Source organism: Gopherus flavomarginatus, chromosome 12 (genome assembly GCF_025201925.1).
Source record: "Gopherus flavomarginatus isolate rGopFla2 chromosome 12, rGopFla2.mat.asm, whole genome shotgun sequence".
Taxonomy (NCBI): domain Eukaryota; kingdom Metazoa; phylum Chordata; order Testudines; family Testudinidae; genus Gopherus; species Gopherus flavomarginatus.
In genome coordinates, this window is record NC_066628.1 from 51793061 (window position 1) to 51809912 (window position 16852).

The 16852-nt window shown below is 48.1% G+C and overlaps 1 protein-coding gene across 1 annotated transcript in view; it reads left to right on the top strand.

The window, feature by feature from the left end:
• Positions 1 to 16852, top strand: part of DNAH17 (dynein axonemal heavy chain 17) — a 103247-nt gene that overhangs the window by 80754 nt on the left and 5641 nt on the right. The window contains exons 63-76 of the mRNA XM_050919908.1: positions 9 to 244; positions 1154 to 1276; positions 2371 to 2575; positions 3480 to 3644; positions 3806 to 3946; positions 4088 to 4258; positions 5953 to 6075; positions 8145 to 8338; positions 9548 to 9696; positions 9844 to 9971; positions 11359 to 11586; positions 13296 to 13487; positions 15449 to 15628; positions 16091 to 16273. Coding sequence (XP_050775865.1) covers positions 9 to 244; positions 1154 to 1276; positions 2371 to 2575; positions 3480 to 3644; positions 3806 to 3946; positions 4088 to 4258; positions 5953 to 6075; positions 8145 to 8338; positions 9548 to 9696; positions 9844 to 9971; positions 11359 to 11586; positions 13296 to 13487; positions 15449 to 15628; positions 16091 to 16273 — 2418 coding nt within the window. The remainder of the gene's footprint in view (positions 1 to 8; positions 245 to 1153; positions 1277 to 2370; positions 2576 to 3479; positions 3645 to 3805; positions 3947 to 4087; positions 4259 to 5952; positions 6076 to 8144; positions 8339 to 9547; positions 9697 to 9843; positions 9972 to 11358; positions 11587 to 13295; positions 13488 to 15448; positions 15629 to 16090; positions 16274 to 16852) is intronic.

Below are 16852 nucleotides of genomic sequence, written 5' to 3' on the forward strand. Positions count from 1 at the left end.
TGTTGCAGGTGCCAATTCCTGTTACACCAGGGTTGGATCCTTTGAGCCTTCTGACTGATGATGCGGATATCGCTACCTGGAATAACCAAGGGCTGCCCAGTGACCGCATATCTACAGAAAACGCCACGATTCTGTGCAACACGGAGCGCTGGCCTCTCATTGTGGATGCCCAATTACAAGGGGTCAAATGGATTAAAAACAAATATGGGGAAGAGCTGAAATCAATCAGACTGGGACAGAGAAGGTTTGTTTGGGCACATTGGTTCTTTACACAGCTGTCTGATCATTTGCCCTCACAATACTCTGCAGAGTTCCACTGCCGGAAAGACATGCCTTAACAACGAGACCAAGCAGGCTGCGTCAGGGCCAGCAGAACCCTCTCCTGTGACGTGATTTGTGCAAGGAGACACCTGACTGGGTTTATTCTGGAGACTCTGCAGTGCTTGTTTTATGTATCAATTACTGTCCTTCATGCCATGTCCTCTGCAGAGCCTCACTGTAGAGCACGTGGGGGTGCATGCTCTGCTGTTCCACCATTCCAGAACCAAGGGTACCCTTGCCGCCCCACCCTCACTTCCTGAGCAGATGCGGAACCCAGTCTTCTCTCTGCTCCAGGATGAGTCTCACCACAGATCTTCTCCCATCCTGCAGGAGGAAGGGGGGTGTTTGGCGCATTAGCCTGTGTGTCAAGAGGTCAGGTACTCAGAGCACTTGGGACGCTCCAGACAGCAAGAGAAGGAAACCCAGGTCTCCAGTGCACTCAGACTGCCGGCTGTGAGCCTGGCTGGCTGGCAGACAGCTGCCTTGGGTCACATGGGCCAGAGATAAGGGGCTGCTCAGATCTGAGATGCTCAGTCCTTTGTCAGCCCCTGTGCATCTGACAGTGCTGGGCTCCCTGATCAATGTAGTCTGAATTATTCATTGGAACCTGAGTCTGCAGGTAGGTGATGGGCCCCTTTGGATCCTCTATTTGAACAAGGTCTTGGGCTTCTTCAGCACACCTAGCTCTGTAAAGCTCTGCAGAGAACCAGGATTACCTTGGCAAGCCACTGTGGTGTGTGAGTCTGGAGGGTGCTGGTGCTCCTCCCCCTTTGCATAGAGCTTCCTGGGGGCAATGTTTGCATGGCTAAGGCTCTTCTCCAATATGCTGCAGCTATCTGGATATCATTGAGCAAGCTATATCAGAGGGACACCCCCTGATCATCGAGAACATCGGCGAGTCAGTGGAGCCTGTGCTGGACCCTTTGCTAGGCAGGAACACCATCAAAAAGGGAAAGTAAGTGTATTCTCACTCTTCTTGACAAAGGAATCGGAGCTTCTATCACAGAATCAAAGGGTTGGAAAGGACCGCAAGGGTCATTGAGTGTGATTCCCTGCCAAGATGTAGCATCTGCTGTATCTTAACCATCCAGACAGATGGCTTGCCAGCCTCTTTGAAAATCCTCTGCTCTGAGCAGTTCAATTTTCAACCCACTGAAATGTGCTGGCAGATTTGGGACCAGACCTTTCTGGGCAGAGATGTGACTCTCTGACCAGCTTTACCTCCCTTTTTAACAACCCTTTCCTTGGCGGGATTTTCACTGTCCCTCTTACAGTGTTTTCCCACAAAGGCTAATTTTCTGGGCCACTGAGTCACATTTGGTTAACGATTTTAGAGCAGAAGCCTTCACAGGTGCTTGGGCTGCACAATAATTTGAAATAAACAGGAAGATTTTTTTTGTTTGACACTAAATGGCAGATGCAGGTACACACCCCGCAGTGAGGCTTTCCTTGGGAACTACTCCAAGTGCCCTCACACCTTGGTCCCTTCTCCCGCTCCTGCTTCTGTGCCCATCTCAAGTCCCTTCTCCAGGCCTTTCCAGCTCTCCATTCAAAGCACTCTGAAAACTCCCTCCTGCTGTGTGACAGAGGTGGGGATGTTAATAATGATTGACTAAGGGGCTGCCTTAGCACCTGGGCCAAAACCCATTGACATCTGCAAGAATTTCCCCATTGACCTGTCAGAGCCTGACTGAGTCACTGCTTGATGGGTTTATTGTACCCTGGCCCTCTCTTTGCTGTGCTGTGTTGGAATGGAGACTGTCAGGCTGGCATTTGCAAAGGCATCTCAGGGAGTTAAATGCTCAAATCTTGCTGCAGTCCAACAGGAGCTGGGCACCTCACTGCCTCCAGCTGCTGGGACAATCCCAGTCGATGCTCTGCTGCAGAGCTGTGTATTTGTATATGCCCCAGTAAAGTGGGGCTCAAAGTAACGAATCTCTCATAACAAGCAGTTAGGGCATTGGTAGGAGGGATAGTGTCTGTGTTGGTTTGTTTAATGCCAAATGGTTTAGCACTTACCAAAAGTCACTTTTTTGTTTAATTAAACAGATACATTAAGATAGGCGATAAAGAAGTGGAGTACCATCCAGACTTTCGTCTGATTCTGCACACCAAATACTTTAACCCCCATTACAAGCCAGAGATGCAGGCTCAGTGCACTTTAATTAACTTCCTGGTAACCAGAGATGGACTGGAGGATCAGCTGTTGGCAGCAGTGGTTGCAAAAGAGAGGCCAGACCTAGAGCAACTGAAGGTATCAATGCTATACTGGAGAGAAGGTAGCATGGTAGAGCCTGCTGTAGCTTTACTTACAAATAGCGAAACACACCTGCTAGTCCAGCCAGACCTACACTGTTTGCAGAAAACTGACCGAGGCCTAATTAGGACTCACTGTTATCTATGCTGGGTACTTTCTCCAGGATATCTCCAGTGCCAATAAAAGTGATAATGGGCTGATAGATTTTCTCCATGTAACAGTGATTAATAGACAACACATGATCTACTACAAATTATATGGACTAACTCTGCCCCCTTTGGAAAAAAGGAAGCAGCATCAGGTCCCTTCAACCTCAGCAAGCCACACGAGATGGTGCAGTACAATCATTTTTATTTCAATGCATTAAACTGACTATATCATTCTGGAGTTGCAACCCTGCCATAAGGGGCCAGGAGAGTCATTGCCCTGTCTGGTTCTCTAGGTTGTCAGAACGTTGTGATTTCAGTCTGAAGGGCCTGCCTCTCCCCTGTGTTGCATTCAGTTATGATAGCGTTGCAGTGGTATTCTCAAGTCATGGTGCGGTTAGCAGGCCCAGCTAATCTATTTTAAACAAAACGTAGCGAACACTCCGAGAGAAATGGTAGGTGAGGTAATATCTTTTATCTTTCCTAACCTAGGACCAACATGACTACAGCAACACTGTAAACATAGAATACATTCAGTCATTTCTTCAGTGACTTATACAGCCCATAACTACATTATGAACTAAACTGATATGCAAAAGAACATAAAACCAACACTAGCACCTGCTAATTGGTGCATTATTCTATTGTGCCTGTCAAGGGTACCTAGTTTAAATCACTCCAAACTGATGCTATGAAAGTTTTAGTTGTAAATCCCTTGCTAACTAATTTTCCTCTTTTGTGCATTGATGCTGTAGGCAAATCTCACAAAAAGTCAAAATGAATTTAAGATTTTATTGAAAGAGCTGGAGGACTCTTTGCTTGCTCGCCTCTCTGCTGCATCAGGAAACTTCCTGGGAGATACCGCATTGGTGGAGAATCTAGAGACAACAAAGCAAACAGCCATAGAAATTGAGGAAAAAGTAAGAAAGCTGCCCCATGGGTTACACTGTGAAACTAACAGAGTTTCTTTTAGAAAATGAATTTGATGTCCAACTCTGTCAAAGCAGGGGAGAGGACTGGGAGACATGTTGTTTTCCAGGACATGCAAAGCTGCTGTACTAACATCGTGTTTGTTTTTAAGGTGAGAGAAGCTAAAATTACAGAAATTAAAATTAATGAAGCTAGAGAAAACTACAGGCCAGCTGCAGAAAGGGCATCCTTGTTGTACTTTATACTGAATGACCTCAACAAAATTGACCCCATCTACCAGTTCTCATTAAAGGTAACTAACAAATATGGGGCAGACGGTTATATGTAACTGAATAGATTTTCAAAATATTCACAAAGGTCATTGTTGCTACATTTCTGAGTGTTTTATTGAAAACAACAATCGAGTCAGTCATTTCTGACTGTTTCTGGCTAGGCATTCAATGTAGTCTTTGAGAAGGCCATCCAGCGAACTCTTCCCGCTGAAGACGTGAAGCAACGGGTGATAAACCTAACAGATGAGATCACCTACTCGGTCTTCGTATACACTGCACGGGGACTCTTTGAGAGAGACAAACTCATTTTCATGGCCCAAGTTGCCTTTCAGGTAATACGGACAAACACACTGGACCCCAGTTAAAATTAGTAGCTAATACAGCTTTTCAGATATGTAATACATGGTGGTCTCTTATTTCTGGGGCAAAGCATGTGTCCCCCATATTAGCCTTAATTATTATTATTATGATTTTGTCATGCAAACTTTTACGTCAGAGCTGCAGGGAAAAATCTCATAGTCAAGGAAGGTCATAGCCTGTGGGGAGGGGTTTTGGAGTGTGAGCCCACCTGCCCTGGCAGTTCCTGTCCCGCAGAGCTGGGCGTTGCGACCCCATGTGTTAGGTCACTGCTCCAATCAAGTTTGGCCCATCTGCCCCTCAATCTCCAGCTATGGAAGGGTAGAGATACCAGACTCCAGTGGCACTCTGACCACGTGGCCCAGAGCAGAGAGCCAGGCCCACAGGAGCCATCATTGCAAGGGTCACAGACTTTATTAACATTCCGATTGCCATGAGCACTCTGAGCTCCATGCCAAAATTGTAGCTTTAATAATTATCTTCTGGATGGTGTGTAAATACACCCTGCTTTACAGTCATGGCTCAGTCAGTCACGCTCTCACTCAAAGAATTTACATCCTAAAGTTTGAGCCAAAATCCACTGATGTCAGTGGAAGATTCCCCCAGACTTCAGGGGACTTTGGTTCAGGCCCCAACACATGTATCCACTAGGATGCCTGAGAATGTGCTCAGCTGCATTGAATCCCGGGGCCCAGTTCTGCCAACACCTGGTGAGAGCAGACAGGACCGTTATGCTCGAGCCAATTGTGTAGCACAGAATCTCACTCTGTGATTCCTGCACCAAGCCCTTGTGTGGCACTCTGGTCCCACTGAAGAGACTGGCAAGATGCCTACTGATGTTAATGGGGCCAGGGTTTCACCCCAGTGCTCAACAGTGGAGTATCCCACTGCTTTCCAGAGAGCTGGCTGGGTAAGTGAGCGCTGAGCCCTGCTGGCAAGATTGGGCCCACACACGTGGGGAGGGGCGGCGTTGAGATGCTCTGGGAGAACACAAGGTAGCAATTGTGATAGTCTATGATTAAATGTCATTGTTCCTGGGAGAAGCGAGTTGGAGGTGGGGAGAAATGCTTGGCAGGCTGCTCCAAGTGTGAATGAGGGTGAACCAAAGAGGAAGAGACTGGGGCAGGGGGGGAAGGGGCTGTCATGGTCAGAGCAGCAGGAAAGGGGTGACCCTTATGGCTGCACTGGGTAGAATGCAGGGGAGAAGCAGGAAGGTGACTGATCCAGCCCGGCAGTAATGATCCAAATGGAATGCTAGTGCAAAGCCACAGGGGTTCCTCCCTTCATCGTGGCCCCATCATTGGTCCCACTGGGCTTGTCTGGGCAGGCCAACAGCCTTCTCCAGTGCTGCTGCTGTTATGCATTTAACATTTACAGTGGCATCACGCCAAGAGGCCAGCCAGGTCCCTGCCCCATTGTGTGAGGCTCTGTAGAAATGCAGTAAACGTGGCACTGCCCCCAGAGCATTCCACTGCCAGAGTCTGAGGGGTCCAGCCCATTCCTCCGGGAGCCCATGCGTCTGCACCACTTCTGCAATGTCCAGTTTCCCAACATGTGTGAACACAGAGCTTGTGACACACAGCAGTTCTGCTAACAACGCATGCTGCTCAGAAATGTAACTTTGGGCAAGACGCCTCACGTAGCATTGTAATCTCTGCTTTCTTGTCAGATCTTGTTAATGAAGAAAGAAGTGAACCCGGTGGAACTGGACTTTCTTTTGCGCTTTCCATTCAAGGCTGGACTGACGTCCCCTGTGGATTTCTTACAATCTCAAGGATGGGGAGGAATTAAGGTGTGTCTGAAGAATGTAACATTTTGTACAAATTCTGCTGTTGTAAACACTACACAGAATAGCCTAAGACACTGCACCGTGGAAGTCAGTAAACCAGGCCACACTATTGTGAGGCCACTAATATGCAGGTTGAAACAGGAGACAGGATAAATGTAATAATGCTGGAGATTACTGGTTAAACTAACACCCTTGGGAGCTGCAGCTCTTAAAAATGCTACTGTGGAACAAGCACGTTATTGGAATATTTATCTAAAAATAATGTTGATTAGAAAACCCCTAATCAAATAATCAGCTGATCACCAGAGTAGCCACCATAGCAGAAGGTGGCATGAGAAGCAGTCAATTATGCAGCACTGTGTAACCCAGTATCACTTGGGAAGGCATCTTCGAGTTGGTATCGTTTTAAAGCTAAGAAGCCAGGCTTTGAAGTGTTGCCGGGCAGCGGCTGTGAAGAAGTGGGACTGTTCTTAATGTTTCCTCTGACTACTGTGTGGGTCCCTCAGTTTCTGGCCAAGACACTGTCTCCGTGACAACTAATGGCCGGGGCCCTTCCCCCCTGCAAGGGGTGCTAAAGGTGTGAGAGAACAAAGAGATCAGGTGACCTCTGGCCTGGGAAAGAGACAAAGGCCAGAAAGGAGGGGGTGGCAGTTTGGAGCTGGCTGGGGACTGGAAGTGAGGGCAGACATGGGGTGTCTGCCTCACTGGGCCCCAGGATGGACCCGGCTGACGGGTCCCATTCACTGTACCTACAAGCTCTGTTTTAGACCCTGTTCCTGTCATCTAATAAACCTCTGTGTTACTGGCTGGCTGAGAGTCACGTCTGACTGCAAAGTGGGGGTGCAGGACCCTGTGGCTTCCCCAGGACCCTGCTGGGGTGGGCTCACTGTGGGAAGCGCACGGAGGGGCAGAGGATGCTGAACGCTCCAAGGAGAGACCCAGGAGGTGAAGATGTGTGAACTTCTTTCCCTGAACAAGTCTGCTCCAAGGGAGAGGAGGCTCCCCAAAGTCCTGACTGGCTTGGTGGGGAACAGTTCCAGAGCATCACCCAGGGACGTCCCTTTTGTTTGTGAAAGTATCAGCGTTAAAATCAACATTGTTCATATTTGTTTGACTGGTCCCTGAGTTACGCATGTTGCCCATAGATATACACACAGCCATGTGGCAGCTCTCCACTGCACGGTATGCCTGTGCTCCAGACTGGGACCTCCCATTGGCTTCAGTGGGCACGTGCTGGAGCGAGCCACACTTCCACTCCTAGAGAATACGGCAAGTCACAGGCAGCAACTGGAATAGGATCTAGAGGGAGAACGACAGTGTTAAAAAATCCCGATCCTGATGTTGAGAATTTAAAAATGATACTTTCAATCTAATCCTTCCCTTCCTTGTGCCTACACTGCCTCCCTGGCTGGGCCAGCACCACCAACTGGGCCATGTCTGTAGCTTAGATACCTCTCTTCTGTGCTTCAGACATGTCTCCCTCTTCAGTTTCTCCTGTACATGCCACTATTAGCCTGTCTCGAAAGATGGTTTCTGGCTGGAGGGATGGCGAACATGGATCACCATTATCACAGCAGACCCTTCATGTGCCTCTCATTTCTTGCATAATTGCACAGACTAAATTGTTAGCAGATTTTGGGTGCATCACAAAATCTCCACCTGCTCCACAAGAACCCCCAAGCCCCCACAACAGGAATCCAATGCTAACCACATCTTACCCTCATTTTCTCCGATGGCAGCAAATATCTTGATTATGTCAGTGTTCAACAGAGTATTTGAGTATTTTTATACTGAAAGGTTACAGCCTAGGCCTGATGCCACAGAAAGCTGTAGTCAGTGATTTTACACTACATCACTTAAATTAACTCGAAATAAAAATAAAAGGCTACCAGGTGTTGGGCTAGAGCATGTAACTGGCAACAGTTTGTACAAAACACTCAGCACTTGAGTCTGCTGTCAGCCACACCTGTGAAAAGCCACAATGTCTCCAGCAAGTCAATCCCACTGGGTCACAAAGCAGGAGGAGACATTAGAACACATAAGCAGCTGGTCCTTTTCTCATGTATTTGAAGGTCCTCTCAGATATGGATGAGTTCAAGAATTTAGACAGTGACATTGAAGGTTCGGCAAAGCGATGGAAAAAATTTGTTGAGTCGGAGACGCCAGAGAAGGAAGTGTTCCCGAAGGAATGGAAGAATAAATCAGCTCTGCAGAAGCTGTGTATGATGAGGTGCATGAGGCCAGACAGAATGACCTACGCAGTCAGGTATTCTTGCGTGCTCCTGCAGGGCCCTGTGCCGTCAGTGCCCAGAAGGGGCCTGACATGCCTATGCACAGTGATTCCGGGGAGGCATGTCACGGTGGTGCAGTAGAAATGGGACATGTTGGTGCGTGCAGCTGTGCAGTAACTGCATCTACCTGCGACTTGGGGGTGAGGCAGAGAGCTGACGGCATGTGGCCTGTCGCATGGTAATAGGCTTCCAAAAGGGTGTTTTAAAAAGGGGGGTTATGGTTGTTAGTCCCCTTATGAAGAGCCAGCATGTCCTGTGGGACTCGTGCCCAGAGACATCCAGCTTCTCGCACCCAGGCCACACCAGCGCCCTGTGGTGGTCCTGAGCATGTGCCATGTACCCCACCACCTCAGCTTCATCCTTTCTGCAGCCAGCCGTAATGGCAGAGACCTCCTCTATGCTCACTGCAACTGCTAGGGCTTCCCACTCCAGCCCCGCTGTGTATCTAGAGCAGACACTTGCTGCAGTTGTTGTTCAACTAGAACTCCGCAGAACACTCGGGCGGGGGTGGGGGGGGGTGTGAAGCTGCCTGTTTGTCCCAGGCTGCCCTGGCAGATGGCAATGCTGAGAGGCAGACTGACGGGATGTATAAAGTCATTGGAGGTGTGGCGCTGCTGCCTTTTTATGCTGGGGATGGGAACTCTCTTGCCTGTGCAATTGTAACACTGACAGACTCCCGGTTGTTTAGGGGTGGGGGGGTGGCATCAAACCTGGGGTCTCTGGAGCTTAGTACAGTAGCCTGTACAGCATGAGTTAAATAGAGCCAACTCCTTCATTTCTCTCTCACTAAGTGGTCTTGGTGCCACTAGATGGGATGGAACACCACACCCAGGAGGTGTGCGTGTTATACAAGCTAAAGATTCAAGGTGACGATGTAGATCTGGCCCAGAGACTTTCCTTAGAAGTGCTCCAGGCATGCTGTGTAATCCAGTTTTTCTGTTATCAGCTCTTCTCTGGGATTTCCTTGCTCAGATTAAATTTTTATGCATTATTTTGGTTTGCAGCTCCACTCCCTGCCCTTAACACCTACTAAGCCATTGTAGGAACATTTTCAGTTTTCATACAGTACTTAAAACCTATGCCCTGAGCTGCATTCAAGGCCAACCGTAGAAACATGTGGCCTAGTCCTGCAAGTTATTTGTAAAAAGTCTGGGACTAATTGTGCATCAACTTCTTTTTCACAGAAACTTTGTGGAAGAGAAGATGGGAAGTAAGTTTGTAGAAGGCAGAAGTGTTGAATTTTCTAAATCATATGAAGAGAGCAGCCCATCCACTGCAATATTCTTTATCCTCTCTCCAGGGGTTGACCCACTGAAAGATGTAGAGGCACTGGGTAAATCAATATTTCCCTTCACTAACAGTAGGATCTGTAGCATGGTAGTCATGGAAAACATTATCAATAAAGAGCAGACGTATGCAATTTTCGGATTTTTATTTATTTATTTATTTTTAATGTATTCCTGTGGATTTTTTCCCCCAGGAAGAAAGCTAGGCTTTACCATTGACAATGGAAAAATCCATAATGTGTCTCTAGGGCAAGGACAGGAAGTTGTGGCAGAAAATGCTCTGGATGTGGCTGCTATTGAAGGACACTGGGTCATTCTTCAGGTATTAGAAGCACCATTGCATTGTTGGTTCTCTGCTATACCTTTGTTGTTTCTATAGTAATCTAATAGTATTTAGAGCAGCCCATTATACATTCAGAAATTCTCAATGTCAGTGCAAAGCGTTCTACATAACACACATTATTGAAAAGTCCTGCCTCTCTCCTGGTTGGTTAGATTCTGGAGTACATCACCAGCCACCCAGCATGATTTGCTGCATCTGATCTTTAGCTCCCATGGGCCAGCAGAAGCGAAGACGATTGTGGCGGTAGGCCGTGCATTCAGGGACATCCAGCTGATAGAGTATCACAGTGCTGAGTGAAGCAGGGGCTGTATATCATTTAGTAAAGGACTTCTAATGTTTCAGTGAAGAACTCTGGCGAATACGCCATTACTTGGGAAGCTTTACACCAAGGCTTGATTTCTTTCTAAAGAGGGGCTCTACCTCAGCCAGGTCTACGTACCCGAGGGGCTACGCAGAGATCTTCCAGTACATCTCCTCATCTAGATATCTGTCCAGTTTTACAACAGGCTACACAAAAAGTCACTGCACACTAAAATTTCATACAATGACTTGTGTATACTGTTCTGTGTACTTACATTTCCGTGTACAGTACAATATTTATATTCCAGTTGATTTATTTTAGAATATGGTACAAAGGAGAAAATAAGCAATTTTTCAGTAATAGTATGCTGTGACGCTTGTATTTTTGTAAGCAAGTCGTTTTTAAGTAAGGTGAGACTTGGGCTACGCAAGACAAATCAGACTCCTGAAATGGGGACAGTCGTCTAGAAAGGTTGAGAGCCACTGCTCTACGTCAACCAGAAGTTGCGGCCTGTGTTATGCGGGAGTACAGACTGGATGCTGCTCATGGTCTCTTCTGGCCTTCCACTCTATTATTCCAAATGTTAAAAGATGATGATGGGTACAAATCCTAGGAGACTGACTACAGTATTTGGTGGGCAGCTTCCACTGACCTGTATCAAATCTAAACAAGTGACTAAGTCACCGGAGGAAACATGGGGCCTTGTCAGTGTATCACATCCCAATGAAACAACAGTAAATTAATGGAGATATCCTATCTTCTAGAACTGGAAGGGATCTTGAAAGGTCATTGAGTCCAGCCCCCTGCCTTCACTAGCAGGACCAAGTACTGATTTTGCCCCAGATCCCTTTGTGGCCCCCTCAAGGATTGAGCTCACAACCCTGGGTTTAGCAGGCCAATGATATCTCTCCCACTTGTGAACAATTCAGGGCTGCTAGGCCTAGGAGGTGTGAATAGCATCACCTCCTCCAGCACAGCACTTCCCACCTAGCACTGTGAGGGACTTCGGCTGTACGGGATTCAACTTTGGGAGCAAGAAGTAAAATCAAATTGTGTGTGTTGCAGAATATCCACCTGGTTTCAAAGTGGCTGAGCACGCTGGATAAGAAGGTTGAGAGATACAGCATTGGCAGCCATGAGGATTACAGGGTGTTTATGAGTGCAGAACCTGCTCCCACTCCAGACACGCATATTATTCCTCAAGGACTCCTAGAAAATGCCATTAAAATTACCAATGAGCCACCAACTGGCATGCATGCTAACTTGCACAAAGCACTGGATCTCTTCACTCAGGTATTCAGATGACAGGATTTTTTTTTTTTTTTAAAGCTGGTTGGGTTTGTTTTGTTGTCGTTTTTTCTGCAGTCACAGCTCTTTATTAGAAGTTGTAAGGCCTCTCTCTTTTCGGGCTTTTCTCTCCAGGAGAGTGCAGCCTGCCTAGGAAATGGATTTCTTAGTGTCTAGATTCAGAGTTTACTCCTAAGTCATCTAGTCTGACTCCTCTTAGCTCTGTTCCTTTCAGTGCACTAGGCTGATACTGAAGCCCTTCATAAAGGCATCGCCACATTGCCATTGATTACAGGGCTTTTCCAAAGGTTTGTGTGAGCTTTCTGCAGTGTAGTGGAAAAGTACCCTTGTGATGGCCACGAAAGATCTCCCAGTGTTCCTGCCAGTGTTCCCATAACATAAGATTTTACTAGGGACAGAGTAAATTTGTAATCCTTACAGTCCTGTTTAGCAATATTCAAAAATAATTAAATGAGGTGAGGTCATGCCAAACCTGTCTGATTATAGAAGCACTCTACTGCAGCTGTGTGTTTTGACTGGCTGCAAGTTTCTATTTGTAGGCTAATATACTATACTCTGTCATTACGAGTCATTTCTTCTCTGCCGGTAAATAATGGAAAATTGCAGCATGCTATGGTGTGTAGCCTTAGAATGTTCCACAACCAGTTCCAGAACTGGTAGAATCTTTCCACCAGGTGAAGCTTTTTAAGGGCCCTACTGCCCTTGGCCCTCAAACACACACAGGTACTAAGTGCAGGGAAGGGCCCTTCACCACAGATGAGGTCTCCAATTTATTAATAGAGCTCAGCATATGCTTTTTTCCTACATCTAAGCATTGTTGGGCCTGGTGCAAAAGATGAGCTTCTGAAATTAAGAACTGTAGGTCACCCTGGTATGCATAAGTATCAGAGACAATACAGATAATACAGTTCTAGGAAGAAGCCTGATCAAAATACATCTCTACTGCCTGGTTCTGAAGCACCACAACTAACCTTTTACAGAGGCATGTGACCAGTAGCTGTAGTAGTAATTACTATTATTGATATTTTGGGTTAAACTCACTGATAGAGTGCCAGAGTTTAAAATGAGCAGACAGTTAGAATTAAGAGGTCATTTCTCATCAGATTATAAACACATCACATCACAAACACAAACGGATCGGCAGGTAGTGATCGATCTATTGGGGATCGATTTATTGCATCTCCTCTAGACGTGATAAATTGATCCCTGAACATGCTCCCCGTCAACTCTGGAACTCCACCAGGGCGAGAGGCGGAAGCGGAGTCGATGGGGGAGCTGCAGCTGTCAATCCCACGCCATGAGGACGGGAGGTAAGTCAAACTAAGATACGTCGACTTCACCTACACTATTCTTGTAGCTGAAGTTGCGTATCTTACATCGATTCCTCCTCCCCCCCCACCCGATGTAGACCAGGCCTAAGGTGTTTGGACAAGGCCAGGAGTTTCCCTCTCACACATTTCAATGTACTATGAGTAAATTCTGGGCAAGCAGCAGTCAATGTTGCTGAGACAACACGTGAGCTATTGAGAGCATGCGTAAGCTGAGATACCTGTGTGCACTTTGTGGTAAAGAAGGTTCAGCTCCGTCTCTGCTGGCTAGTTGTGAGAAGTTGTTTTTTTTACATTCAGACACCCATTGGGTACATTTCCTCTTCTGCATGCAAGCATGTTCTTTTCCTCTTTCTTCTGCTTTAGGATACTTTAGAAATGTGCACCAGAGAAATTGAATTTAAGTGCATCTTGTTTGCGCTCTGCTACTTTCACGCAGTGGTAGCTGAAAGGCGTAAGTTTGGTGCACAGGGCTGGAATCGGTCATATCCTTTCAACAATGGCGATCTGACTATATCCATCAACGTGCTGTATAATTACCTGGAGGCTAATGTCAAGGTCAGAATGTGCTTGTTTAACATCAGCAAGTCAGAGTGATTGTCCCCAGGTTACAAAAAGCAGCACTACAGGGGAAATGCAGGGTGCTGCTTAGACCTCCCCTTCCTTGGAGGTTTTTAAGGTCAGGCTTGACAAAGCCCTGGCTGGGATGATTTAGTTGGGGATTGGTCCTGCTTTGAGCAGGGGGTGGAACTAGATGACCTCCTTCCAACCCTGATATTCTGTGATTCTGTGATTCCTGGGTGGGGGGAAGCATGTGGAAGCACAGGGCTCCAACAGCCTTTGGACTGAAGAAGGCTCTGCCGGGGGCTCCACAGGTTTGAGGGGAGGATCTCTCTGCTGCTGCCCCACTACTGAACAGCAGCTGGCTGATGTGTGAGCTGTATGTCCCTGGGCTGGGGCATAGCAAAACCAGGGGAACCTTTAAAGGTGAACTGCAACTCACCCTCAATGAGTAGTGTGGGGCAGCCTTTGTCTGAAAACAGAGATCGAATGTGGTCTTAAGCCTGCAGGGGTGGTGTGCTGGTTTGGCAGCAGGCTGTGTGTGAATCCAGTGAGGGGCCCTAGATTGGTGAAAGATGGACATTTAACAAATCAGTTCAGGCAGCAGCAGGGTGTGCTCAGATTGTCCAGCCTTCTTAGAATCATAGACTAGCAGGGTTGGAAGGGACCTCAGGTCATCTAGTCCCACTCCTTGCTCAAAGCAGGACCAATCCCCCGACAGATTTTTGCCCCCGATCCCTAAGTAGCCCCCTCAAGGATTGAACTCCCCACCCTGGGTTGTAGCAGGCCAATGCTCAAACCACTGAGCTATCCCTCCCCCCTTTCAGTGTTTTCCTTTGAAATGTGAGCACATCCAGCTGGAAGACAAAACCTCTCCCAGCAATGAAACCACAGATCCCAAGCCAGGGGAGGAGCATGCTTAGGGTTACCATATTTCAACAATCAAAAAAGAGGAACGGGGAAAGCCCCGCCCCATCCACTCCCTCCCACTTCCTGCCCCCCTCAGAACCTCCAACCCCTCCCCCCCGCTCCTTGTCCCCTGACTACCCCCTCCTGGAGCTCCTTCCCCAACTGACCCCCAAGACCACACCCCCTACCTGTCTGAACCCTTATCCACACCCCTGCCCTCTGACAGGACCCCCAGAACTCCCATGCCCCATCCAACCACTCTCTGCCCCCTCCCTCAGAACTCCCGACCCATCCAACCTGTCCCCTGACTGCTCCGATCCCTCTCCACACCCCTGCCCCCTGACAGGACCCGCAGAACTTCTGACCCATCCAACCCCTCCTGCTTCCTGACTGCCCCTGAGACTCCCCTTACCACCACACCGCTTGAGCTGCTGGCTCCATGTGGAGGCAAAACACACTGCCAGGGTGCAGAGCACACAGCCCCGCCCCTTCAGAGTGCTGGAGGGGGGAGCGGGGGGGGGGGGGCCTCTGGCTGCTGGAGGCCAATGGGAGCAACTCAATAAGGCCCAGCTGCCCAATCAGCCATGCTGCACCACACTCTGTATGGGGGGAAAGGGAGGGGGAACAGTCCTGGACCTTTTAACCTTATTACCAATTCCTCCCGGATGCCTATTTAAAGACAAAAAAGCTCGACATGTCCAGGGAAATATGGATGGATGGTAACCCTAAGCACACTCCTTGCTCCTGGCGTTATGGAAGTGGCAAAAGCTTAATTAAATTCAGTTGGAATGAAAAGAGACATGATCTGGATGCAAGGCTCATCCGCCCCCTGGGGGGCTGTCTTTGTGCTGGGAAAGGGGTGAAATCCCCAGTGAACATGGTCAAGAAAGTACGGGTTCCATGCTGCTCTTCAGCCCCCCCCCTCCCCACTCCTTGCATGGTGAGGGCACAGCAAAGCTAACTTGACATGTGAAGCCTCCCGCTGCTGTCTGGGACTTTTCAGAACATTCCATAGAAATCACTTTGCACTGAGTTGGCATCTCGTCTAGGTTCCATGGGACGATCTTCGCTATCTCTTTGGTGAAATTATGTATGGGGGACACATCACAGATGACTGGGATCGCAGGTTGTGTAGAACTTACCTGAGCGAATACATCCGGGTGGAGACGCTGGAAGGAGAAATGATCTTGGCTCCAGGGTTTTTAGTTCCACCCAACTCAGATTACAAGGTGAGGAAAGGCTCTTCTCTTCTATGGGGTGAGAGCTCCACAGTTCACTGCACCTGCCAAAAGGCTGTGGCTCTCTTGGGGATGTATGTGTGATAAGAGCACCGCCCTGCAAAACCTGGAAAGAACCCCATAGAGATGACATAAGGAGACACTAGGGAGAGTCCATGGAAACCTGGAGAGATTCCCAGGCGGACAGTGGCAGGACAAGAAAGAGCAGTTCAGTAATAAACCAGGACAAAGCTGAGAAAGGACATGAGTAAAAACCTCTTAGTGAGGGAGGGCAGTAAGTCCACAGCACCCTCAGTGGGAGAGTGAGAGATGGTTTAGATTTTCTGCAGGCGGGAACATCAAAGACGCCTATTCCATGACGGAGTGGGGCTAGATGAGCCCAAAGGCTTTAAGTGCCTTGTCCAGAAATAGGGGTCTACTCACTCAGTGTTTGCTTTCTGCCCTGCCTTTTAGGGTTATCATGAATACATTGATGAGAACCTCCCCCCAGAGAGCCCGTACCTTTACGGGCTCCACCCCAATGCCGAAATTGGCTTCCTCACTGTCAAGTCTGAAAAGCTTTTCCGTACAGTTCTGGAAATGCAGCCTAAGGAGTCTGATGCTGGAGGAGGGACGGGTGTGTCCCGAGAGGAAAAGGTAGGAAAAGTTTCTGTCCTTCAGTACTAACCAGGAATTAATCTGCTACGGCCCCTGGTTTGTTCATGAAGAAACACACGAACTAGGAGGAGGCTCCGTCCTGTAATAGCTTCATCTCTCGCCAATGAAAGAACCTCCAACAGTCTCTTAAGCACATTTGTGCCTCAGTGCTCTTGACCAAGCTCTCCTTCCCACTGCTACCATGGACTAGCACAGTAACTGAACAGGGGCACTCCTGCTTATGGCTTCAGAGAGTTGCAGCCTCCTGAATTATTCAGTAGGGCAGGAGAGAGAGGAAATGGTTAATCTCTCTGGCTTCCTTTTTTCAAAGCTACATCTCCTCCTCCTCCAGCTGCACTGGTTGGCAGCCACCTCCTGTCACTTCAGGTCCTGCACTCAGCTTTGCAAGAGCCCTAAAGCATCTGGGAGCTTCTCGTCCCCACCACTGGGGGAACCAAAGAGTTCCCAAAGCACATTATCCACCCTGCGCTTTGGATCTGGAGTTGGAAGGGCATATCAAGTGGGGTCCTGCAGGGAGAAATGGTCTGAAGTAAATAGGATGAAATTCAAGGACAAATG